The 27,628-nt window shown below is 37.6% G+C and overlaps 1 protein-coding gene across 1 annotated transcript in view; it reads left to right on the top strand.

Moving 5' to 3' along the window:
- The first annotated feature begins 11,359 nt into the window (after window positions 1–11,359).
- LOC149838858 (dynamin-related protein 3A-like) overlaps window positions 11,360–27,628 on the top strand; it is a 35,565-nt gene continuing 19,296 nt past the window's right edge. Inside the window, exons 1-4 of the mRNA XM_090006846.1 lie at window positions 11,360–11,884; window positions 24,764–25,046; window positions 25,144–25,172; window positions 25,284–25,385. Coding sequence (XP_089862972.1) covers window positions 11,507–11,884; window positions 24,764–25,046; window positions 25,144–25,172; window positions 25,284–25,385 — 792 coding nt within the window. The 5' untranslated portion in view covers window positions 11,360–11,506. The remainder of the gene's footprint in view (window positions 11,885–24,763; window positions 25,047–25,143; window positions 25,173–25,283; window positions 25,386–27,628) is intronic.

Below are 27,628 nucleotides of genomic sequence, written 5' to 3'. Positions count from 1 at the left end.
AACAAAATATACTAAAATAAATTATACTCTATATGTGATTCTATCATGCTCATATGTGTTCTAAGGCAGTAAAAAAATATTATACATGATTCTATCATGCTCATATATGTTATAAAGCAGTAAAAAAAAAATATATGTGATTCTATCGTGCTCATATGTGTTCAAAGGCAGTAAAAAATTTGTATATGTGATTCTATCATGCTCATATGTGCTCTAAGATAGTCAAAAAGTTGTACATGTGATTCTACCATGCTCATATGTATTCTAAGGCATCAAAAAAATATTATATGTGATTCTATCATGCTCATAAGGCAGTAAAAAAACTGTATATGTGATTCTACCATGCTCATATGTGCTCTAAGGCAGTCAAAAAACTGTATATGTGATTCTACTATGCTCACATGTGCTCTAAGGCAATAAAAAAACTGTATATGTGATTCTATCATGCTTATATGTGTTATAAGATAATAAAAAAACTTTATATGTGATTATATCATGCTCATATGTGTTCTAAGGCAGTAAAAAAACTTTATACATGATTCTATCATGCTCATATGTGTTATAAAGCAGTAAAAAAACTTTATATGTGATTTTATCATGCTCATATGTGTTCTAAGGCAGTAAAAAAACTTTATACATGATTCTATCATGCTCATATAAGTTATAAAGCAGTAAAAAAAACTTTATACATGATTCTATCATGCTCATATGTGTTATAAAGCAATAAAAAAACTTCATACGTGTTTCTATCATGCTCATATGTGCTCTAAGGCAGTAAAAAAACTTTATATGTGATTCTATCATGCTCATAGGTGTCCTAAGGCAGTAAAAAACCTTTATACGTGATTCTATCATGCTCATATGTGTTATAAAATAATAAAAAAACTTTATACATGTTTCTATCATGCTCATATGTGTTCTAAGGCAGTAAAAAAACTTTATATGTGATTCTATCATGCTCATATGTGTTATAAGGAAGTAAAAAAATTTCATACGTGATTCTGTCATGCTCATATGTGTTCTAAGGCAGTAAAAAAACTGTATACATGATTCTATCATGCTCATATGTGTTATAAAGCAGTAAAAACTTTATATGTGATTCTATTGTGCTCATATGTGTTATAAGGCAGTAAAAAAACTTTATACCTGACGGGCACCGGAGCTCATGTTGAATGCAGACGAAGTTCCTCTATCCTAAAAAAGGTTGCACAACTCATTACAGACAATGTTGGGAATGACTTCATTTAAAAAGTACTGTATTTTGTCCTCAAGACGTTGACAGACACCATCTCAAGACATACCAGGGTCATTAGGACGTTGAGAGTTGATGCTGGCGGGAGAACTTTGTGGGCTCGGGTTGCAGGAGGCAACGACTGGTGTGATGTTCATGTTACTCACAAACCCGAACACATGACCCTTTTTAAGTTCACCGGTTACAGTCACCCATGCTGCAGGATCAAAAGGCAGATGCTGAGTTCAGTCATCGCCATATCGTTGTACCATTTGTTGCTCGTATGACTCTTATAATGTAATGATTAGAATATGAATTAATAATTAAGAATTATAATGTTTATGATAACTTAATTCGTAGTAACTTGTCTATTATAATGTTTATTAATAAAATAAATACATACCATTGTCGCTCTCGCCTTCTCTGATATGAACTCCCCCGTGGTCTTACGTTTATGTGTTTCAACAAACACATCCTTGTGCTAGTTGATTTATGCTTATTCTGCCAAATTCGCATAATAAAGGATATTTTCCATACCATGATCTTGTGAAGGCTCAAAACTAAGCTTGCGGTCTTGCGAGACCATTCTAGTGCCATACAAACACTTATGAAAAGTTGTACTTGAGACATGCCTTATGAGTGCATGGTCAGTGGGGTACGAAACGTACACCCGAGCTAAGAAATGAAACCTTAAAATGTTGTAAGTATAAGTACTCGACTCAGAGTTGAGTCAAAATTCTGAGAAATTATGGTTGGTGCCTATGGGGCATTTGATGGGTAATGTGCATACACTGAGATCACCCCGAGTGTGGGTTGAGATTTTGGAAATCCTCTGTGGTGTAATAACTTGCACACACAAAAAAAAAGAATAAAAAATATACAGACATAACCAAAATGTGGGATTCTGGGTATACCTGAAAGATGGTATATGTTACCGATTTCCCGGGATACTGGGTATACCTGAAAACGGTATATGTAATTGGTTTTCTCGGGCTCTGGGTACATCTGAAAGGCTGTGTATGTTATCGGACCCATGGTCTACCTTAGAGAGGGTATGTGGTACAAGCTCCGTGGGACATTTGAGTTTTTCGTGAGAGCTAGGCGTCTCACCCGGTCCTCAGTCCATGGAGTTAGGGGGTCAGGACTACCAATGTATCCTAGGTGGTAGATCTAAGTCTTCTACAGAAGTTTCCAGGGTACATCCTAATTCTAGTTGTAGCCATTGGGGAGTATTCTCTCTATCACGGACCGTCCCCTTTGGACCTCTGTACAGCTAGTCACATGAGGTATTAATTTAAAAAGGCATAATAAACCCTCGTGTGGTCTCAGTCTGCTACGATGTCTATGCATGTGCGTACCCATAGGGTAATTAACAAGAGAAACATAAAGTCAGTACATTTTTTAAAGTCTTCAAGTATACACACAATGCTTGATGTTGCATTTGTTATAATAGGTTTGTGGTTCACTCATATGATGCATAACTTAGCAATGTTTTCCTTTACATTCAAACGTGATAATCTAAATGTGATTCATTCATATAATATGTTATTCATGGATGCCTTTCCTTTATATAGTGAATCATGAAATACTTGAATTTAGTGAATTGTACATTCAAAACTTGTTTAAATGTTTGTCATTTCTTATATCCATGTGTTGCACATATACTTGTATACATGACACTGAGTACATTCATATAGATATTATGCTTCTTACTCAGATGTGGTAGTCTGACCCCTTCTAAATTAATATTTTTCAGGAAATAAATAAAGATGGGCAATTGCAGTCGTCGTGTGGATGGGTCATGAGACCTTATCTTCTTTGGATGTCCTCAGGAACTCTGACTGTAATAAATTCATTAAATTTGTCATTTATGACTTATAAAATTTTAAGGCAAGATTTTAATTCGCCTAATGTTATTAAGTTTATGCTATCACTTGTAACCCACCCAAATTATTTGACTGAGACATAAATAAAATATTTCTGCTGTGGTTTTAGAAAAAAAAATTTATTCCAAAATTTTTGAGTTAAATATTTGGGGCATTACATGGCTTCTTTCAAGGTCCTGTACAGAAGACCCTGCAAATCACCCGTGTATTGGGACAAAGTTGGTGAAAGATCTATGGAATCACCAATCGTACTACAACACTATACCTAATAGGTTCAGATGATAAGCCGATAGATTACGGATGACTTAAAGCAGGGAACTCACTTTTGAAGTGGGAGATCAAGTCTTTGGGAAGGTGTCACCAACCAAAAGTGTTTTTTGATTTGGCAAGAAAGGAAATTTGAGTCCCAGATATGTGGGACCATTCAAGATTTTGGAGCATGTTGGTGAAACAACCTATCGAATAGATCTACCTTCTCAATATGCACAGATTCATAATGTATTTCACGTGTTTATGCTGAGAAAGTATATTCATGATCCGTCCTATGTGATTCAGTATGAGGATGTGGATATACAGGAAGACCCAGTTGTTGAGGAAAAGCTGGTAAAAATTTTATAGCAAAGTGAACAAGTGTTGAGATCCAAGACTATCGCTATTGTCAAGGTTAGATGGCAACATCATAGTATTGACGAAAGTATATGGGAACCTGAGGCCAGTATAAGAGAAAAGTAACCTAGTATTTTCAAGTAGTCCTTAAATTAGAATTTCGAGGACGAAATTCTTTTTAGTGAGAAAGGATGTAACACTTGTGAATTTTATCGATTAAATAAAGTTGAATTTCATGTTCGTAAGCTGGTACAAGGATAGTTTCATTGTTTTATTTTTTATTCTTATTTGGATCTCGGATATCCTGTTTGGATCTTCGATGTTAGATCCCTAATATACTATTTAAATCTTTGATATTGGATACAGATGAATATCTAATAGTATATTTTAATTTTTGGCTCCGATCCTTGATATTGGATCCTCAATATCATGGGTTCAGTTTGATACTAGATCCAAAACGTATTATGTGGATCTGCAAAATTATAATCAGATCTTAAATGAGAAAAACCTTATAAAGGATCCATAATGGTTTATTTTGGATCCATATTAATGTATCGAAGGTTTGGATCCCAAAATTTATACCCAAAAGGTCTGGATCCAAATTACTTTATTAGAATCTTGGACATCGAAACTTCAATATTGATGTGGATTTGTGCATCAGAAGCGTAAGGGTCAAAGTAAATTTTTTTGGATCCATAATAAATTACTTGAAATCCAGGATAATATATTTGGATCCATAGTGACTTAACTGGGTCCAAATCCAAATTTTTTAATACTAGTAAGTTAAGATTAAAAGAAATTTTTTGGATCAAATGTACAAATCTGGATAACTTTGGGTGGATCCATAATTGTACTGGATCATGGACCCATATCATACTGGCATCTACTTTACAAGGTCCAAACAAGAAGAAAAAAATTCAGATCTTTCAATCCGAATAGCATAAGTTTGGATCTATAACGTAATTGGGTCGAGGGTCGATCCAAACTTGAAGAAAAAAATGGATCGCATTAAAAACCAAAAACACGTTAAAGTTAAAAAAAATAAAAAAGGGTGTGTGTTAAAACATGTTAAAAGTGTAACTCACTTAAAAAAAAAAACTCGTAAAAGGGGGGAGAGGGAAAGGTGTAACACTCCAAAATTTTAACCCAAAATTTCAAGATGATTTTTTTTTCTTTTTAAATCAACGGAAACAAACTTTTCTTTGGGTTAAACATTTTGGGCAAGTTACAGTACAATCCATCATCATGACTGAATTAAAATGTGAATAGCGTTCACTAATAAAATTTAACTCAGTTTCAATAATTAGAAATTTACATCAGAGTCTTCTCAATCTAAAATAATAAAATTATTTTTGTAAAACTATCCTCAAAAAAGGAAAATACTGGCTCTTGACATCGCCCAAGCATTCTGCATCCTCTCCGTAGTTGCATATTATACTTCACCTGAAACCCATAAAATGAGTCAGGCTTGTGAAAGCATGATAGGGTTTACCAATACAAGTAAACCGAAACCAATATACAAAAGACATGACATTGTGCATTCAAGCAGGTAAACATCTGTCTGAGGTATATCAAAAGCAATGCCCATTATCATATTTTTAAATAAACTCACGCAATGATCCAAACAATTATTCGTTTAATTATGCATATCATTATATTTCAACACAAGAATAAGAAGATCCAAAATCCTCCTTATTCATATCTCGATTGCGGTCATAGATCACCAATGCCAAATTGGATCCAGGACCCTCTGTGGACGTCCTCCTACCCCGTTTAGCCCTTGAAACCTTTGAACTCATAATCGTTGGCTCTTTGCCATGACTACCTATAAGATCGCCCACACAAAACGACTTCCTTAGAGACCTTTATTGATGAGAGGTCAATAATACAGTTTCACCTATGGTAACTGCCGATGCTGACCCACTACCTTTCCTCTATGATTAAATCCGATGCTTCCTTGGATGTAGGCATTGCCATATCCGTTCCTCCATTGGGTGAACTCCCATTGGACATCCCAATAGGCAACGAACTAGCAAATGCTTCATTTGGTGATCTCGTTTTGGAACCTTCCTTAGAGATCGACGCACAAGTAGGAGGCTGGGGCCCCACCGTCTCCACGTCCATTATCTGGCCGGACTTTGGTGTCGGCGTGCAAGGTTCCGGCCTGTCCTCCATACTGAGTTCATTAGCATTACCAGCATGCTCCTCGACCGCAGTCCTCTCCTTTGTCGCGTCCTCACTCAGGGATTCAAATGGATTCCTGTCCATCGTGTGAGCAGGATGCTTCTTCCTCCATATTTTTTTGGCCTTAACATGATGCCACCCATCGTCTCACTCTTTAGGTACAGTTGCAGTTGTCGTTTGTTGTGTCCTGCAACGCCCATCACCATGGTATGATGAACCACATACGAACAGAACGAGATTCAGTTTTCATATTCCACAATCTGCTTAAAAGAACGATTATGGCCCAACATGATATCGATCTCCCTCACTGGCTCCAATCTCACGGGGAATTTAAAAAAAATACGAGCATAGTGCATCCTCAGATTTTTGGTGCACTCGTCTATCTCGAGCAACTTCGCCCCCATATGCTACCATTGCATGTTGGGATCCCATTTGTGGGCAATCAACGTGCGCCCAGCCAGCTTTCCATGCACCTTTCCTCATGATAACTTGCATGTCCTCCTCTCTAGCTACTCTGATAAGGAATAACCCATCACAACCTGAGGTGAAGTTCAGTTGGCTAATGCCAACCCACATTTTTCTCAAGTTCTCGAAAATAAATTTGAATTCCATCCTCCTTTTCTTCTCTTGGTCCCCTGCAAAACCTGCAACGAGCGTCCATGAAAAAGGCCTTCAACCAATCTTCATGCCTACCATCAGGCACAAAGACAACCTTTCTATTATCCACCTGCATAGATCAAATCGGCTCACTCGACAGATTGTAAGAGCGGCACTACATGAAATGTGGGGTTTTCTGACGCACTTGAACTGTAGCGCCACGATAAACGGGTTTTTGCTGACGCAGAAATGGACTGCGTCACGGTAAAGGAGCTTTTGCTGGAGCAGCAACTTTGCGTTAAACAAATCGGTTTATCTGGCACAGCTCCAGATTGCGCCACCAGAAAGAACCCTTTCCTTGCCAAAACTGAACTGCGTCAGCGAAAGTCTTATTTTCGCGCGGGCTCCCTTTTCCTTTTTCGTTCCCTCCCCAAAATCCTCCTCCTTTTTTCCTTTTCCCTCCACCCCATCTCTCTCTCTCTCTCTCTCTCCCTTCCTTTCCTCCCATCCCACCACTCCCCACTTCCCCTCTCTCGAGCTCTCTTCGTCTCTCGCAGTCTGCTAAGCATTTACCATGGGCGTCGGCACTTGCGTCGGCACTTGCGTCTTCACCTTCTCCTATTGCATTTACCTGCCACCAGAAGCTGGGGTTGACCGGATTCTGGTGCCGCACCGGCGACAGATACACGATTGCAGCTAATATCATCAAGGTCTGAGGTTTCCTTTTTCTTTTCCCTTTCCTATGCTATTTCTCCTCTTTTTCCTAATTAATGAACGTGGGTATTAGTGTATCTTTCATTTTGATGTAATGTGGTGCTGGTTTTGCCTTTAGAGTTGCATTTGTGTATTGGTTTATTTTAGATTGTTGACTCCATGCTAGATGGATAATTTGATTTTATGAGTTTACTTGGAATATCGAATGTGGTTATTTGCTCTCATTGATATATTTCATTGTAGAGCTGCACAAATTTTTTGTGTTGATCCAACATGGTTGGTCCGAAATCATATTCTAGTGTCTAAGATTGCCTATCGTCAATAAATGGAGCTTCTCATTCGAATGTTTCCCTCATTTTCAATGAACTTTTCAAGAATGAGCTGGCTTCGCGAAAAATAGACATCCCACTAGCAGAATGACTATCTTTTCCTGCTACTTCAGACCAGGTTCTCATGGAGGGTGGCCTCTACTCCGACCCATGATTCGGCCTACCCTCGGCACCACGAGGGTCTTCCATAGCAGGGTGTCCATCCGAGAATCCTTCTCTCTCCTGCCGAGACTCCTCCAGGTGCCATCACATGGCACACTCTGAGTGTGCACCTGGTTGCCCTCCATCTGCTTTTGGTTCCCACAACTGACAGACTGTCAGAAGCAGATGAAGGGCAGCCCTGGGCACACACAAAGTGTCGAACCTGATCCTGGCTCAACTGTATCAGGCTGATTCCCCTAGTTGTTTTCCTTTAGTGTACACTAAAGTTTTATCATTATCAATATGCAAGAACCTGACAAGTGCATGTAATATCACTAGATAGTGGCCCATGGTGTCCCTACGAGCATGATTGGCTAAAAAAATGTTAGTTTTTTTTGTAAGTACATGTGACTTAGAATCTCATAATCACATACAAGTTGCTTTCACTCAACTTAACACCAATACACTACAGAAAATTAGCATACTGTCCTTATAAAATGACACGGTTTTAAAAATGTCTTATAATTTGTTGAAATCATCTTAATGTTTCAAACTTTTCATTCAGGACTTTTTTAGGAGATCTTTAGCCTTCGCACAAGCGAACATGTTGATGTTAGTGCAATGAATACACATGCCATCTGGAAGCCACAATATTTCAATAAAAAACATATTCACATGAACATTTTAGAGACCTGATAAAATTCAATTAAAGTATTGCAAACATGACCAACTTGAATCCCACACAAGAGATTCAAATATGAAATGCACAAATGTTATGAGATTCGTAAGCCCCATGTGAACCTTCTAAAATTTAAATATTCAAACTCGGCAAGTTCGCTCAATACATTTGCGACAATCCTGACTCTAAATCATAAAAAAACCAAAAAGTTACTTGCTTGTCGAAATCGAACTGCTGATCCTCGCTAAACTAACCATGTAGATCACATTTCAAAGTGTAGTTAATAAAAAAATAGGACTAAACAATTAAGAAAGCATGCACCTTAGCACATTTGTTCATATTTTAACGTTGAAATATTACAAAAACACATATACATAGTTAATTTTTAAAATTTTATATTATTAAAATAACTCATGCCCATTGGGCTAGCCCACGTATATGTAACGGGCTGGGTTTTGGCCCGATACCTAACGGACTCAGGCCTAAAATCATGGCCCAAACCCGGCCCATGGCAGGCCGGGTCGGCTTGGCCCATAGACAGGGGCGGAGCTGGGGGGGGGGGGGGACAGGACTGGGTTGTAGCCCAGTCCTTCCTCGAAAGCTGGGTCGGACCCGACCCGGATCCGAAACCCGATAGGGTTTTAAATGAGGGGTTCTTTTTAAGAAATGCATAACTCCTCTGTGTAATGCAGGACCTGAGCCCCCTTCGTCGGAGGCCCTGCTCGACCCCGGTGGAACCTCAACCCCCAGGTACTCTCTCTCTCTCTCTCTCTCTCTCTCTCTCTCTCTTCTAACCTCCCTCACCGACGCCATCATGGCATCACCCACACACAAGCCTTGCTACCAATATATGTGCATGTTTTATTCGCTTCTACTTCTTGATGATTGTCACTTGTTATCGACGATGACATTGGTTACGATAATTGATTTAGCTAGCAAAGTTGTTTTTTTTTGCTTATTTTCCCAATTGCTTGCGACTTTCTGAGAGTTCTTGTGCTTTTGCTCAGCTACGTTGCCAAAACACTATATTTTGTGATATGTTGTTTTGTTTGCGTATCCACTTGATTTGAGAAATGATGTTAGCGATAGTGGTGGTGGTTATGTTAAAGAATCTTAGTAACTGTAAACTTTGTAATAGTGGCCTGTAAACTTTTCAATACTTCACCATCAGGTTTTGTAAATGTTCCAATGGATACTTGAGATGCAACATGATAACTTATATAATATGCATACCCAACAACTTGATTGTTGTTAATATTTTGTGGCGAGGAATTGTTATCAGTCACATTTGAACTTTTTTAATCATGAGTTGGTGTTTTCATGGCCGTCAATAGAAGCTTGATGGTATCATATAACCTAAATGATGAGATGGTATTTGAGTCTGCCTTCAATGATGGCTACATGCTTTGCATATTTTTTACCTAGTCTTATTGTCTTACAAGGTACAACTTACCTGTATCTTTTTGCACTGAGTTACGTTGATTATATTCCTCTATATGGTTATTTTCTTTTTATGCAATTATTTTTTCAATCATTTTTTGCTCTTATGCAGTATGACCATCAATGCCTCAGTGCCACAATGTGATTCCCATCGATCGAGTGCCCCAAAATCTTGTTGCCAATATGAAGATCTCTTCGTTCTCCGGAGCCTCGAATTTCGTTGATACCGATTTATGATTGCCCTCGTTGGCGGGTAATGCTTCTACCGATTGTTCCCCTTTCATTTTTCTCGCTTTCTTATTTCAATGCCTTTGTGATTCGATTTTTGTGGAATTCTTGATTGAGTTTTCATTTTTTTGAGTTGTTTTCTCTTGATTCTGTCTAGGTTCCTTATTGGGTATGCGAGTTATTGAGTCGGTTGCGTGTTTCGTATATTTATTTCTTGTTGGTGTTGGATTTTTTTCACCTATTTAGAAGTTTTGGTGTCGCCTCTGCATTTCTTATGGGATTTATGATATTGGTCATATTTGATTTTGCTTCTTTTTTTTTGAAGAATAATATGTTTTTTCCGTGTAATCGAGAGTTTGATCCGGTTAAAATGTTGATTGATTGGGAATTGATGCCTCTATTTCTATTTAATTGTGACTATTCGTTTTGTGGATTGGAGGGTCTCGTTGTGATGACGATAGATAGTTTGACTTGTTCATATGAAATAGATTTTTATTAATAATTGTAGCCATTTTTTATTTTATCTAAAAAAAAAAATTGAGGGCGTTGAATCCTAGCTACGCCCCTGCCCATAGAGCCGCCCGGCCCGTTGCCCACCCCTAGTTAAATAGGTGTATATTCCTAATATCTCAAAACTTAGGCATGTATTGGTAAATAGGCCAAAAGGTAGGCCCGTTTTTTAAAACTTTTCCTGATGCTTCACACATTATTATTTTGAGGTCTATAAGTAACAAGGACATTGATTTGCTATGGCTAATTTATTTTTTCTTGCTATATATACTGGGCCGTGGAGGCTACTGGGGCATATTCTTCCGCATGATTCCAAGGTGATTGATTCCATATGGCATCCATATCCTACAACAAAGGCAGAAGAGCATTCTCTCGTCATTGATTCCATGACACGGACCCACGTTATTTACTAAAAATGAATTTTTATGCATTAAAATATAAAAAAGCTTTTTGCAGACTAAAAAAAAAAGTACCAAGTCTGCCTTCTCATGTTATTTGGAAAGTATCACGTGTCACGTCCTACCCGTATCTTTGTGACATAAGTTTTGGTCCGCATAATTGAGCTCGGCAAGAGTCGGACCCGGATCAATTAGTTCAGGGCCCAAATGAGTCCAACGAGAGTCGGACCCTTTTTCTCCACCCTTTTGAGGGGGTGCTCAGGAACTCAAAGCAAGAATCTTGTTTAGTAAGAAAGCCCCACTTCCGAACCAAACTCCGAACCTAAAATTTTAAATCACGCAACCGACGTCGTCTTCTTTCTCTCCTCTTTCCCTTGGCGACCAAGAAGCAGCACAAGTGGGAAAATAAAGAGACAGCCCTCTCCCATCTTCTCCTTCACTGCAAAAGCCTAAAAAAATTAGGGTTTCTGAGAGCTCGATATCTCCAAAGGGCGCGCCGTACAAGCCGTCGGCGTCCGTCTTCTTCGCCGAATTCCCGAACGCCCGTCCGATCTCGCACATCGATGGCGGATCTTGAAGAAGCCGACAGCCCGGCTCCGTCGGCGTCGATAGCGGTCAGTTCGATCGGACATTCAGTGATCCCGATCGTCAACAAGCTCCAGGACATCTTCGCACAGCTCGGGAACTCGTCGACGATCGACCTGCCGCAGGTCGCCGTAGTTGGGAGCCAGAGCAGCGGTAAATCGAGCGTGCTCGAGGCGCTCGTCGGGAGGGATTTCCTTCCCAGGGGCACGGACATCTGCACTCGGCGGCCGCTGGTCCTGCAGCTCGTGCACACCCCTAAACGGGATGACCGGGCTGAGGGGTCGGAATGGGGGGAGTTCCTTCATTTGCCCGCGAAGCGATTCTTCGATTTCTCTGCGATTCGTCAGGAAATTCAGGTCCGCCACCCACCCCCTCGTTACTTTGATTATCTCGTGCCTTGATTTGTTGTTCCTATGATTCTTGTAAAACTTGTAAATTTTGGATGTTATAAATAAATAAAGAAAGAACATCCCTATCCTCAAGTTAAAAATTTGTTTCTAGCTTAAATCTCATTTCGGGATGAATTTTGTGGGCATTTGCTCATTTTTTACCAATAAGGGTATCGTAGTCATTTTAACAATTATTTCATACAAAATATTGTTAAACATTTAAATTATCATGAAAATTAATTGTTTTAGTGAGTCACAAACTCATCAAGGTGTCTTCAAGTGTTTTAAGCCTAACTAGCTGCATTTTTGGTGTTTTTAGAAAGAAATTCTAATGAAGGGTATTTTGGTTATAAAATAAAATATGAGAAATATTTTAATTGAATAAATTATTATTTTAGGAAATGCCAAAACCATGAACTATTTAGAATTATTATAGCTATTTTGGTGTTAATGAGACAAGAAAAAATGAAATTTAGAAAAAAGATTACGGATTTTAGAATGGACTCAAGGTCGATACGGTTTAGACCCAAATGGGTCGACCCAATTTAGAATTTTGATGGATTTTAAGATAAGTAAAGAGGTTTCCAACTATTTCTAGTTATGCTATTTTGAAATATAAAACGAAATATATATGTATAATATGGGACATTAATGTGTATTTTTAGAATAGAGTACGGTTTTTATTGTATTGGATCCAAACCTGTAATATCGTGTATTTTCACACCTAGTTAAATTTGAGATTTTCGAAAATTTGATTAAGTATAGAAAAAAAATGGCAGATTCTCGATTTTAGGCCGATACTTTGGAGTCTGGGCTTGGCCGAGGTCTCATTGTCAAGGCTTAAATGAGTCAATCGAAACGTGAGAGAAAGTTTTATTTTCAACCTTTAAATTCAAACAAAATTGAGGTTATTTTTGGGTGAATTTTGAAAGCGAAATTTGAGTTATATATCGTTGGATGCGTCTCTAAATTTTGAGTGTAAAGATATTTTATTTTTCTTGATTCGGGCTACGGTTGGCTCGAAAATCAATTTTTTTCAAAAATTGAACAGTTTGTCGGTTCAGATCTAGATTTGGATTGGACCAAATCTGATGGATTTGATTCAAATTAATATGGATTTGGACTCTATCCAAGACCCATATTAATCTGGATTGGATCCAGCTCAAGACCCATTTGGATTTTTGAGATGGATTTGGATCTTGGATTTGGATCCATACCAAATCCATACCCAACGATATTTTCAACTTTAAATTTATTAGATAGCTTTAAATTGGGGTTATTTAGTGTTAAAAAGTCTTCTATGTTATTAAAATAACCTTTGGAAATTTTTAGATATTTATTAATTAATAATAATAATCAATTAATTAATTAATCAATTAATTTCAATATCGAAATTTGATTTAAGTTTTGGTTTAGGACTCTAGTAGAGCCCTTAAACCCATGTAAAATCACTTAAGAAGTGTCCTAGTTCAATAAAATAACTTTTGGAAGCTTTTAGGTATTTATTCATTAATAAATGATAAATAAATAAATAATTTATTTTAATTAATTCCGAGATTTATTTTTTAGAGTGTTTAGGACTCTTTATAGAGCCCTTGTTCATGCCTTAGAAGCTTTACGAAAGACTTTTAAAAACTAAAAACACTCAAATTGGAAAAGTCAACACTTGATGAATTTTGAAAATTTCGGAAACTAGGGAGGGGAGTCTCATAAGGAGAAAGCTCTCTCTCTTCAGCCCATTCTAGAAGGGGCTGGAGAGAGTGGGGGGGGGGGCGTTACCCCCTATGCCTATAAATAGGCTACTGAGAGAAAAAAAAAACGTCTAGCCTTAGAGAAAGAGAGAAAAAGAGAAAGAGAAGGAAAAAGAGAGAAAAGAGATGAAGGAGGCTCCTTCTTCGATCGTCTGACGTTTTTCACCACCGTTCTTGTTTTCTTTTCGATTCACGGTCAAGGTACGGGTTTCTTTTTTGTTTCGAATGATAAAAAGAGCATGGATTCGATTTTCATGCGATGTTTTAATAGAAATCCATGAGAAAGTGTAAACTTGAATATTTACTCTAAGATCCATGGCTAAGATTTATGTATTTTCCTCTTTTTTGAAATTTATTTTAGGGATATATATATATATATATATATATATATATATTGGATGAGTAGCTGATTTAGGGTGTTAGTGTTTTAAAATAATTTCTGTGCAAGTCTATTAAAACAAAAATCGTGTAGAAATCGCGTGTTAAGATTTCATGTTCAGTTTAATCTTTTAGATCCATAAGAAATCTTGATTTAAAAGAAAAAAAAATTATCTACATATGTATGTTTCTTGAGGGAGGATACACGTGAGTACCTAAATTTTTAATTTGCATATGCATGCTCAATGAATTTTGAATGTGCATATTGGGATTATGAACCAGTGCTTGCATGCTAAACTGAATAGAAACTTGTATATGCATACATGTTTGATAGATGAAATAAATTTTTATACATATATGTGCGTACCTGTGCTGGACCGATTGGCAACCCATCCGAGTTGGGCTCGGCTGGGAAATACCTAGTCCCTGTAGGTCTGGCAGCACTTGCCAGGTGCTGGCAGACTCTACCTGGCCAACCGATTGGCTGGGCAGGTGTCATCCTTAACAAAAAAAAAATGTTCTGGTTGTGTTTCTAGCCAACTCAGTTGGTTGGACTGAGCTGAGATAGTTCAGTCGCAGCCAACTGGGTTTGGCTGGGCTGTTTCCTGTTCAGCAGGACACAGACCCAGCCGACTTGGTTCGGCTGGGTCAATATGCCTACAAAAAAAATAGATTTGTTTAAGCACAAAGATTTTTAAAGAAAAGGGTTCTTATGCATGTTGGAATATCCAGTTTTTATTTTATGCTTGAAAGATCAGTTATGAAAGGATGGTTTATTTTTGTGTATAACAAGTTTCTGTCCATGTACATTAGTTGGGCTCAATTGAGCCCGAATAAAAAGTTTATGCAGTCTTGGCATGAATAAATTCCAGAATCTTTCTTTATTGGAATTAGATTTGGTTATGCATGCACATGAGTAATAGTTTGCACATGTTTAAGATTCGTTATGTATGCATAATCAAAGTATTATTGCATAGTTGTCTCATGTATATGTGTACACTTGAAATGATATGTTCTTGCATGTAATAAATGCATGGGTGTTCACATGTTTGATTCATGAATGAAAGCATGCATATATCATAAATATATGGTTTGAATAAAAACCTGCATTTGATACGAAGGTGTGAACCCATGCACATGCATATGAATATTATTGTTTCATGCACATCTCAAAATTTACATAAATGAATGTGCATTTAGAAGTATTTAAAAAGAAATGCATGGTGGCATGTTATTCATGATTTTTGCATATGAATGCATTGATGATCAAAATGGATCATTATGAGTTGTGTGAGTCTTGAGTTTGAGTTGCTCTTTGTTTTAGTTGTTCTATGCATTCCAAAAATCAAATGTGATATTATTGTTCTTATTGCACTGTTCTATGTTGCCATGGGCTGGAGTCCTGTGAAAAGTTTCGCATCTGGATGTGCAAACTTGTGTTACTAATTTTACATGTCGAATTGCAAATTATAAGAGATGAATTAATAACAAGATAAAAGAAATGGAAGAACAATGTAATCTACGTTTCCTTGATGTCCTTTTTATAGTGTGAGAATCTTGGACATTGCAGTTTTGGAGAACCGTGAGGATGCTAAAACTCTGTGTGCGTTGTTGTTCCTGCACCCGATATTGAGGTTTTTCTCATGACCATGGTTTTAGGGAGAATCTGCCACTTTGCCTTGGGGTGGTGTGTAGACACAATTGTTATTTTGGTATATCAAGAAAGTGACCGTTGTGGATTTGGATGTCCCTGGTGTTCCAACATTAGATTCAAATGTCTAATATTCCGAAGACTGTTTTGATCGAGGGCTAAATTTGGAACCTAGTAATAAAATACAATTTGTGTGCTAAGTTACCCTGAGAACCCTACTTGACCTCAAAAATTTTTACCCGTTTGGAGTATCCGCGGGTAACGATAATTAAAAAGAGGAGCTTAAATTATGTGTATTTAATAATGACATGCATATGAAAAAAAAACTTTGATAAAAGATAATAATTTATTCATGCATTACACCAAAATCATACATATTACTGCTATGCATTAAATTATGTATATTTACTTGTTCTCTTAATTGTAGTATATTGGTGAATGCATGATGTTTGTTCCCTAATACATGTTACATGTCTTTATTTTTTAATTTGTGATCCCTGTTGTTTATTAAATTGTCTCACATTCTTAATAATTGTACCCGATTACATAAATAGTTAATTGAGTTATGAATTTGTTATAATTGATCACTCTAAAATATTGCATGAATCTTATTTATGTTCTTTTTACTTATTTGTTTCATTAGAGGGATTCGTATACAAAATTCTTTGGATTCTGACACCCATACTTTTGTATTTTTCGCAGCCTCAGTTACCCAGTGAGCCGACTTGCTTTGAGAGGAGCTACGAGGGGACCACATGATTGCTTGACAGATACCTTTGGACAACATGACTTTTTTTTTTGCTTTATTTATATTTCATTTACTTATATATCAGACTACATGCACTTTAATTAAATAAAGTATAGTTTGGTTTGGTTTGGTTTGAAAGATGAGTATAAGATCCCTTGTGGTGGTGGTTGTGTTTAACTGTAAGGGCCCCAGGTTTCTGGGAATGTTTTCGCACTTGTTTAAAAAAAATGTCACTTTTTCATGGGTATGAGTTGGGGTCGTTACAAAACTGGATCCAAATAATGACCCGGTTTTGGATTTGAGTACGAAATGGAAAGCCGACCATGGGTGGGGCCCACTAGGTGTAATAACCTAATTTTTCTTGTTAATTATTTGAAAAATATTTAAAATAATGCATAAATTATTGAATTGGGTCTGGGATCTGTATTTCAGATCCAGGATCCATAACTGATCTATACATGTATATATAACATGTTAATACGCAGACCCACGGTGGATCCAACCTGCGGATCCACACCGTAATGGGGTGTCACGGATCTAGACCGCGTCTGGATCCCGGGTCTTGGACCCGGACCTGGGCCGTGCCCCGTGAAAGAAAAAAGAAAGAAAGGGATTTTTAAGTGTAGGGGCGTACGAAGGCCCGATAGAACCTGTTAGGGTTCTGAAGGAACCCTAATGCATTGGAAAGGAGGAGGGGAGGTGCATTGCCATCGGGGTGAGGGTAACGACCTCCTCCCTTTTCGGGAGGCCACCCTCCTACTAATGGGGTCCCGAACCCCTCTTCCTCCCACTCTCCTCTTCTCTCTCTGCCTTCTCCTCTCTATCTCCCTATCTCTCTCGCCTTCTCGCTCCCCCTCTTGAACAACTTCGCGGTGGTGCAGTCGGGGCCGGCCAACTTCCCCTCGTGGTAACAGTAGCCTCCTCGCCGGAAAAAGGTAGGGTTAACTGTCCTTTTTCTCTGCGTGTGTGTCATGGGTTGAGCCTATGGTGTGGGTTGTTCGAAAACCCCAAATCAATCGATTTGGGGGTTTCGGATACCGTGAATCTTTATTCTATATTCGAGAAAAAAAGAGGAGGATTTTTAGGGTTGCTGAAACCCCAAATCGATAGATTTGGGGATTTCGGGCCGGTAACCGAACAAGGACTTAGCATTACAGTCTCACCCTATTCCTGTTCGGGTTTTTCTTATGTTGATCGGAGAGTCGGACAATGGGGTGTGAGGTCTGGGGACCAAACCTCAACCTGTAATTGGATAAGAGCATTTAGAATTTCTGTAAGATGTTCAAAAAACAAACAAACAAATGTTTGTGGTATGCATGTATGGCTTTGAAAATATTCAGTATTAGGTCAAGGGAGGAATTTTGATTAGCTGCATGGTTGACTCATAGATTCAATAACGTGTTTGATCTGGCTATTTTAGGCGTAAACATGTTTTCTATGAAGAAAAAATCAGAGAATCCCTAATCAGATTAGGCATGTGATTGTTGTTAATCACCAAATCGACTAAGATGTTACAAAAAAAAAATCTGTATCTTTTGTGTGTGTATTATAATACAGAATATTTAGCCAGTGTGTCACAACTATGGAATCTCTATTGTACCATCTAAAATTATTTCAGGCTTGCTTCAAATGTAATGTTTCTACAGCAGCGTGTATGCGTGTAACTGTATATTTTTAAGTCATGTTAACTGGAACCTGCACACCCTACTGTAATAGAACTGTGATGAAACTTGATGAATCACTAATCGATATTTTGGTGTAAATTCAAAGATTGAGATGCATCAAGTAAACTGATCACAATCTAATATGCTTCTAAGTGTTTCCTTAAGGAATTGTTTGTACGAGATGTGATTAAAAGATGTTAAGTGTTGCAAATCTGCGAACTTGACTGAGACTATATATTGCTGTTCTGCAGTGTTAGTTGATACAAAATTTCATATGGTGTAAATTCATTATTCAATTGGCAATTTTATGTTCTGAATGTATTGGATGAGAATCAATTTCTGGTACATATACTCAGAGATACTGTGATTTTCCTTTTAAGTATATAACCGAAATAAATTTCTGTTTTAAGTTTAATCCCAGAAAACTTTAACTTCTGTAGGGAGTCCCTTCAGGAAAAACTAACTTTGCAATAAGGTCAATGACAAAGATAGTTGATTTCATGTTGCTTTTCTTTGAGAGTACTACGGGCGGATAACCATAGACTGCATATATAACCATACACTATACCTATGCTAAAATGTTATATACAAATATTTAAAATGCAAGGGAATGCCTGTATGTGCCCCACTCATGTATATATATATATATAGTGTAGGGTTCAAGAGTGGGTAATCATAGATACATGCTTGATGAACGAAATATCAGTATATAACTTTACACTTACCTTTGGGTGACTCACCTTGGAATCTAACACATCTACAAGGGTTAATGAATGAACCCATAATCGAGCCTACGAGTCGGTTCAAGGCTGGCACAAGAGTTGCTAAGGTTTATAAAGTAACTACACTGGTAAATTAAAATATAATATTTCTGCCCAATTGGTTTAAAGGTACCAGGGCATCCGTGCTTGACTGGTTTAAAGGTACCAGAGCATTCTGAGTGGGTCTTTGCAATCAAATAGACAAAAATTGGCTTGTATACCTTTGTAAGATCACAAAATGTGGGGATCTACTAATATGGTAGTAAATTTTGGGGAAACACCCCTGTACTTTGGAAAATTTAATTAAATGAAAAGATCAATCTATTCAGAGGCTTACCTTGGAGAGGGTAGGTGGTACGAAACTCCGGGGACGTGTTTTTCTTGTTTCGAGCGAAAATGGCTTGTTGGTCCCTAGTCCGCGGAGTTCGGGGACCCGGACTACCAATGTGTCATAGGTGATAGCTCTTTGTTCTTCTGCAGAAGTTAGGGAATGCATCTTATTTTGGTTTTGGGCCTTTGGGAGGTTCTCTCGGTCACTGGCCGCTCCCTTAGGATTTACAGTTTCAGTTAGAATATTCGGGTTAATAAAACACCAATGAATAATGAACCCTCGAATGTTCTCTTCTGAAATGGTTGCCTTGGTCCGCGTGTACCCGCAAGATAATTAAAGATAAATATTTGAATTAGAGCATCTTAGGTATCACATCTGAGTAGGTAGTGTCAGATTTACAATTGTACACATAAACAATTATTTTTGACATGTGGGCATTTACCTTTAACATGCAATGAAATATGTGGGTACGGGAGATTTACATTTTTGCTAATGCTTTTACCTGTTAGTTACTTTTATAACTGCGGTTGTCTTAGTATAGAGTTTATACTTGTTCTTGTATTGGTGGAAATCATACACGACACCCACATCACATACTTGACAACCCGACCCTGCCTCTCTTTCTTTCCCTCATTTGCGCTCAACCGAAACCCATCTTCATCCTCCCTCTCCTTTCTTGTGCCCGACAGCCTCGTCGAGTTCGTTCCCCATTTGCGTTGAGATGATCATGCCGAGCACCCTCAAAAGCATGTACATCGAAAGAGTGCGGATCCTGCTCCCCTTGCCTCCTTATCTTCTGCCATTCCCGACATTCAGAGGCAACCCGACTTGGTGTTCAATCAAGATTTTAGCCAGAAGACGGTCGACGACATTTGGAAGATTCAACAGGTACTCGAAGATTTATTTTTCCATGCGGGTGTTTTGACACAAAATTTGAACCCTTCTCTTCCTCCATTGATGTTGCTGATGCCAAGAGAGGTTATGTCTGATTTTGTGGTTGGTGGGAGGGAACCCAATTTTGGATGTTGGGCATGTGGAGAATCTGTTGGAAGCACCTCCCAGAGCCCGTTTTCGGCTCATGACGTCCTTGGTTTCGTCGGAGTTGACGATTCCGTCCATCGTCGATGAGAGCTATGACAATCCTCTACAAGAGGACTTCGTTTTCCCTCCATTCAACATCGCCGAAGCGAAACACGTTCGACTGGGAATTCGGGCGCTCTTGAAGGAATTGGTGTGTTCTTCTTTGTCCCGATTGGTTTTAATCAAAGAATTGGGGTCAGATTCTGCGTAGTTTAGTATAAATTCCATGGTTTTGGTGGATTTCTTGTTTAGAGGAACTATACGATCGTTCAGAGATGCGATCAGTTTGATTTAGTGTGTTATCCCTTTTCTTTTTTTCTTTTTTGGTAGCCACGGGTTGTACTAGATAGTGACTTTGACTATCGGTTTGATTAGTATTATTGTTTTGGACGGTTAAGGTTTTGAGAGTTGATTTAATCTAGGTTTAGTTGGTGATTGTATCATGTGGTTATTGTTTTTCGTTCTTGTTCTGGGATAGGAGAATGTGTTGGTTGAATTGGAGAATAATGTCGAACCGAGTTGGGAGAAATTGGTTGTTCCTTTGGAGAAGATAGTCGATCGTCTATCTGTGGTATTGAAATGCGTCTGAGCCATCTTTATAATAATAATATTGTGAACACTGTGACTGTATATGTATGTGATGCGACTGTTATATGGCACCATGTGTTTGCCAAACTTGTGGGTAGCTTTGTCTTTGTAGTGGTGTAACGCCCCAAAATTTTAACTTAATTTTTTTTTTAAAATAGCAGAAACAACAAATACTATGAGGTTAAACATTCTGGAACATTACAGTGGAGAGCAAACCAAATCATTTATTTCATTTCATTTTCAAATGAATAATAACATCAGAGTTTAATAACATGTTCTAATAAATAAAAAGGAAAACCAAAATATCTCGGGAGCAGTAATCCAAAGTCTCGATCGAAGCCTCATCCCGCAGTCACCGATAACTCTTCTTCACCTGAAAAATGATAAATTTATAGGAATTAGACTACAACTGTCAAGACAAGGAGTCTATTTATAGTTGAGATTGGGGGTAGTTTAAGCAAAAATGAGTGATATGGGACTAAAAAATCTTCAAAAAGGTGGTGCCAAGCCCATGTGGGCATTTCCTTTTTTTCTAAATGGGCGAAATTGCCATTTCATAAAATCTTTGACACATGACACCCCTCTTGCACATGGGTGCCCATGTGGGTCTTTTCAAAAGTTATCAAATGGGTAGAGAAGGCATTTTATTGAAAATTTGACACATGGCATCACTTGCCAAGTGATGCCCATGCATGACTTTTAAAAGTAAAGGGGTTTTTAAAGGCACCTTGAAAAACGATTTTAATTTAAAATGCCAAGTGGTGCCCCTCTTTTGAAAATGCTTTTTGCTTTTTGGTTTTTGAATTTAAGACAAAAGGAAAATGAAATATGAATAATGAAAAGAGGATTTTTCAAATAATTGGATTTCAAAAATTCAATCTTGGTTTATGAAATTCAAATTGGGTAAAAACCTGATCCAGATTGAATTTTGAGAATTTTTTTGCAAAATACTGATTTTGAGTTCTGAATTTCAAAGATTATTTTTGAAATTAGTGATAAAAATTGGATTTTGATTTTAAATTTGAAATTCCCAAATTGATTTTGAATAAAAATTGAATTTTGAAATTGGATCTCGATCTGTTTTGACAATTCGAAATCCAAATTAAATTTTGAAATGGATCCAGGGCATTTTTCAAAAAGTTTTTTTGAAATTCAAAGATTACCTTTGAATTTGTGGATAAAAATTGGATTTTGATTTTAAATTTAAAATCCCCAAATTGATTTTGAATAAAAATTGAGGTTTGAAACTGGATCTGGATCAGAGTTACCGAAAGCGCCTAGGTAAAAGGGGAAGCGCGCTTCGGAAGCGTGAAACGTCGCACTTCTGAAGCGTGAGGGGAAGCGTCCCCTTTTTTTGGGAAGCGTGTTTCCCTTTTATGGGAAACGCGCTTCCCCCATTTTTTCGCTTCCCCCTTGCTTCCGGTTCGCTTCCGGTTTGCTTCCTAGGTCGCTTCTGAGACGATTCAGAATTTTCTTCTAAGTAGTCCCACGCTTCCCCGCTTTCTAAATTTTTGAAAGTGCCTCGCTTCCCGCTCCCGCTTCCTCGACTGGTAACTCTGATCTCGATCCATTTTGACTTTTTGAAATCTAAACTGAATTTTGAACTGGATCCAGGGTATTTTTCAAAGAATTTTTGCAAAATGATGGATTTTAATTTGAAATCCAAAGATTGATTTTGAAATTAGGATAAAATTGAATTTTAAAAAAAAAATCTCGATCTGAAGGTTTGAAAAAGATTGGATCTGGATCTCGATTTGAAGAAAATTAGTTCAAAAAGGGAATCGAACCCTAAATATGGATTTATGAAGAATTTTGAAAATGAAAACCCCAAATTCATAATAAAATTGGGATTTTGGATTTTAGATCTTGGATCCAACTCAGAGGATGAAATTGGATCTTGGATCTTGGATCTGGATCAGAACCCTAAGGAGTGAAATTGAATCTCAGATGTTAGACGAATCTGAGTTCAGAAATTGGATTAATTGACCTTCTGATTGGATCAGAAGATGAATCCAGACTGAAATGGATTCAAAATGATTAATTGGATCCTGGATATCTGATGAGATATTTCAGGTAGAATGAATAGATTGGACTCTGGATATGGATCATAGAATGAATCAAATGAGAAATCCAGGTTTGAGATGAAATTTGGACATCAAATTCAGTATTGGATCCACTATCCGAATTGAAATGGATTGAATCTCAAATATTGATGAAAAATCAGATGAAGGAATTGTTCTGAGTTCGAATCTGGGGCTTGCCTCAATTCAAAAATGGTTGGAAACAGTGTCCTGGGCATTTTTTTTATTTTTTGGTCTTCACCCTGCAGGGGAAGAAACACGGTACTAGACTGGTCCGAACTAATTTGAACTGGATTAGATTGAAATGAACTGAATTCGAAGCCAGTTATACTCATATGAACTAAATTTGGAGCTAGAACACTAGCTTTAACCAGCTAGAGTCAGCTCGATCTGGACTGTATTGAGTTCAAACGAGCTAAAAATGAGCTGAAACAATGGTTTGGGTGTCTTTGAACTGAAACTGAGCTATTCGAATTCTTGATGAACTTAGGGTAGACTCTTGTGGATAGGATCTACTGGGTTTGGCTGACTCGGGGACAGTCTGGCTAAAATTCAAGATAAAAATGAGTTTATTTCGCAAGAAATAAACTAATTTTAGATGAAATGGACTGACACTAGCTCATCGTGAGCTCAGTGGAGCTAGAAATGACTGACATTCTAACTTTTCTGAACTTAGAATGTGCTTGGCCAAGTTTGACAGACGAAAGGCTAAGGATGATTTAGGGGTAAAGTGGTAATTTTATTGATGAAATGAGGGTAGACTGATCTCTAGCCTGGGGTAAACCTAGGGGTGAGACTCGACACTGCCCCGCAGGGGATTGGCATCTGTGAAATGAGATATCCGGAATGGTTTGAAAATTTTGGGGTGTTTACAACCTCTAAACTAGTTTGATACGAAACTAAATCTTGAAAATTGTCATCCAAATGGGCAATAAAAAACAAAATCTTTACGTGGATGTCTGCTTGAAACTCACAGTGTATACATCTGCAGGGCTATGCCTATCCTTTGTAAGGGGTATTATTCTATCACTGAAGTTGTGCAGGGTGATGCCCGGTAAAAGATCATTCTTTTTAATAGTCATGCAGATCTAATTGCATAATAATATATACCAAAAGCATAACCAAATGAACATTAAGCACTGTGTTGGTGAACTTACATAAGATATGGCATGCAGGTAAATGCATTTGATTTGATTACTACATCAAACAGATTTAATCTGTTTTAAGGTAAAAATGTCTACCTTTTAGCAAGAATGTCAAGCACACTTCTCATTTGTTCATATGCATGTACAGAGACATGCTTGTATTTACTTCGTCTATTCCCTGGTCTAGTGTTTTTCCTATTTACAAATATTCCCATTTTGACCAACAGAAAACAATGGGCTCAATTCCTGGTGTTGAATTCGTGTGCCAGTGAGATTACATTATACTATGGGGCACTATCATCTTTATGTATGCTGGAAAAAGAGTTCTGCAATTTTATGTGGAATATCTAAATCTTTTATTTGTGGTTATGTTTTGGTGTAATCATTTATTTCTGGACGATTCTTCTTATTCTTATTAACAAACACAAGATTTAGATCCACCATTTGTGTTTATGTTTCAGTGAAATCATTTATTTAGGAATGATTCTTCTTATTCCTAGTAACAAACAGTCTCACGATGATTTTAGTTGTTATTTCTCTAAGATGCATTAATATTATTTTGCGTATACTTTTAATGAAGCATGGCAGTTATGTTGATTTTCCACTTTTAATTGGCCTACTTTGATGGCTTATGAAGGTTCACAATAAATTGATTCTTATTGATGTAGGCTGAAACAGAAAGGGAGGTTGGCGCAAACAAGGGTGTTTCTGATAAGCAAATTCGCTTAAAGGTGTTTTCTCCAAATGTTCTTAATATCACTTTAGTGGATTTACCTGGAATAACAAAGGTCCCAGTAGGCGATCAGCCAACTGATATTGAAGCACAAATCAGGACTATGATACTATCATACATCAAGCACGAAACTTGTATAATATTGGCAGTTACACCAGCAAATTCAGATCTAGCAAATTCAGATGCACTCCAAATGGCAAGAATTGCAGATCCTGATGGTACATTCTGAAAATATATTTCATAAATCGGGTTTGTTAATCTTCTGCTGTTAAATAGATGCACGACCATTCCTTAATGTTTTTATTCCTTTGGCAGGTTCTAGAACTATTGGAGTTATTACAAAGGTCAAAATACATCACATTGTGCATTTTTTTCATGTTCTCTAGCCATTAAACCATAACCTTTCCACAAATAAGCCAGGAAGCTTGACTGTTGTTTCCCCCTCTTTTGTTCAGCTGGATATAATGGATCGGGGTACTGATGCTCGTAATTTTTTGCTTGGGAATGTAATTCCCCTTCGACTTGGTTATGTGGGCATTGTAAATCGCAGTCAAGAGGTAATAGATTTATTCTAGTTTAATGGAAAGAGATTATTATGCATTCTTAAATTTTCCTGCCACTCTTTACTTGTCGGATTTATTATGTTGTTTTACACATGCCTAAATCTTTTTTCTTTTTCTTTCAGTAAAGGGGAAAAGAGAATTAGTTTATGTAGTTATGAAATCAAGGTTTCCATTTGGAAAAGCTGATGGTTAAAAAATTACCATCCTTGGCCAAATAAAAGGATGGCAATACAGCTGTGCAATGTACAGCTATCCCTTGCTTAGGGCCAATTAAGGGTGTAACCGGGTCAGGTTTGGGTCGGGTCTTATCAGACCTGATTCTGAATTGAGTCTAAAAGTAAGACCCAAACCTGAAACAATCTAATTCAGGTTCGGGTACAGCTAGAAACTGTGGACCCATATGGGTTAATGGGTTTGGGTATACATTGGGTCAGGTATAACCGGGTCGGGTTTTTAGTAGACCTGTTTTGATTCAGGTCGAGTTTGGGTCTGGGTATGACTGAAAAAGTAGACCCATGTAGGTTAACGGGTTTGGGTTTCAACTCAGATGTTGATATGATCAGTATTCTAGATCTAATTACCCACAAATAAAAAATATGTAAATTAATGAAATCAACTGTTTATTAAGAAGATTATATGCTAACAAAATAGAAGCTTAATAACTATTCTAAATCATGTCAAGATCTGAATATAAAAAGAATATATCTACGCCAAACAAACATTTTAAGTTGAAACAAAAAAATGATATATCAATGTATAAAATTCAATGAGTTCTCGAGTACTATTCTGGGATTCACTGCAATCCGACAATTCCATGATATCCGGATATGGGCAATAGGAAGTATATGTAAAAATGAGTTAAAGTTTAGATTACTAAAATGCAATGCATATTAATTCTAAGATTATCAATATATTTAAATTTTTAATTGAGTATATAATACTTACCAATTGGAAACCTTCAAATGGATCGGGTACAGGTTGGTTCAGGTATATAGTCAGGTCGGGTACTAGTCGATTCGGGTACATAACCGACTCAGGTCCATTTGGGTTCAGATCTTCATTTACAATACCCAAGACCCAACCCATTTTCACTATGGGTCCACCAATATCAGTACTGGACATCGGGTCGGGTATAGTCCCAGTTACACCCATAGGGCCAATGGTTTGTCTATTTGATGAATTCTATGTACTTGTTCTTTCACCTTCTGCCTCGCATCCCGTAGGCAGTAATGAAGCTAGAAAGTCGAATACTATTCTTTTTTTGTGCTCAAGCCAGTATACGCCTTCTACATGTAGAATTTCATTGCCTTGGAAACCTCCATTTTCCATCTCTAACGTAAACCACTAAGACCAAGTGTCAAGTTTTTGGAACCCAACCAAAAGGTAGGAAGAAGATGGCCCTCTTACTTAATGTTGTTGCTTGGTTGTCCCACGTGTTGGAACGTGATATGGGATATGGAAAGTATTGGATATGTGATCCTAACTGATTTGTTTTTGGTGTAACTGATTTGTGTTATTTGTAACGATCCTAACTGACCCTCGTAAAAATAATAGAAATAAACCATACCGTGCATTGAAATAACTGAAGAAATAAATCAAACATTATTAATTTAATCAAACTGTCAAATAGTCTAAGAAATAAAAATTGTCTGTCTAATCAAGCCATCATGTCAGAAACCAAAAACCAGTCACAACCTATGTCACATGGGTGCGGGTGCAGGGATTCGGCACTTCCAAAAAACCCGGGTGCGGGGGTGCGGCAGGAGCAAAAATGTAATATATATATATATATATATATATATATATATATATATATATATATATATAAAGGGAGTCAGGGGAATAGGCGGGTTTTTTTTTTGCAGCTGTCAGCACAGCTGCTGACAGACAGCTGACAACATTAATGGACCTTAATGATCCTGTCAGCTGCATAATTTTTTTTTTTTTAAATTTCGAAGCCCATTTGGGCAATTTTTTTTTTAAAAAAAATGGACCTTAATGATCCTGGGTGCGGTCAACGCACCCAGGATCGGGTTGACCGCACCCGGTGCGGCACCCGCACCCGCGTCGAGTCGCGTCGACGCGGGTGCGGCACCCTCCTAACCGAATCCCTGTGACATAGGTCACAACTCTCATAGCCTCCAGCTAGCCAGTATGAGACATCATTGATCATCCGTGCCTGTAAAACAGTTTTAAGAAAATGGTTAAGAACTGAAGTCCTCGTACGAATTCCTCTA

This window comes from Nuphar pumila, chromosome 5, assembly GCF_984573655.1.
Source record: "Nuphar pumila chromosome 5, dmNupPumi1.hap1.1, whole genome shotgun sequence".
NCBI lineage: Eukaryota > Viridiplantae > Streptophyta > Magnoliopsida > Nymphaeales > Nymphaeaceae > Nuphar > Nuphar pumila.
This window is presented reverse-complemented; position numbering and strand designations above follow the sequence as displayed.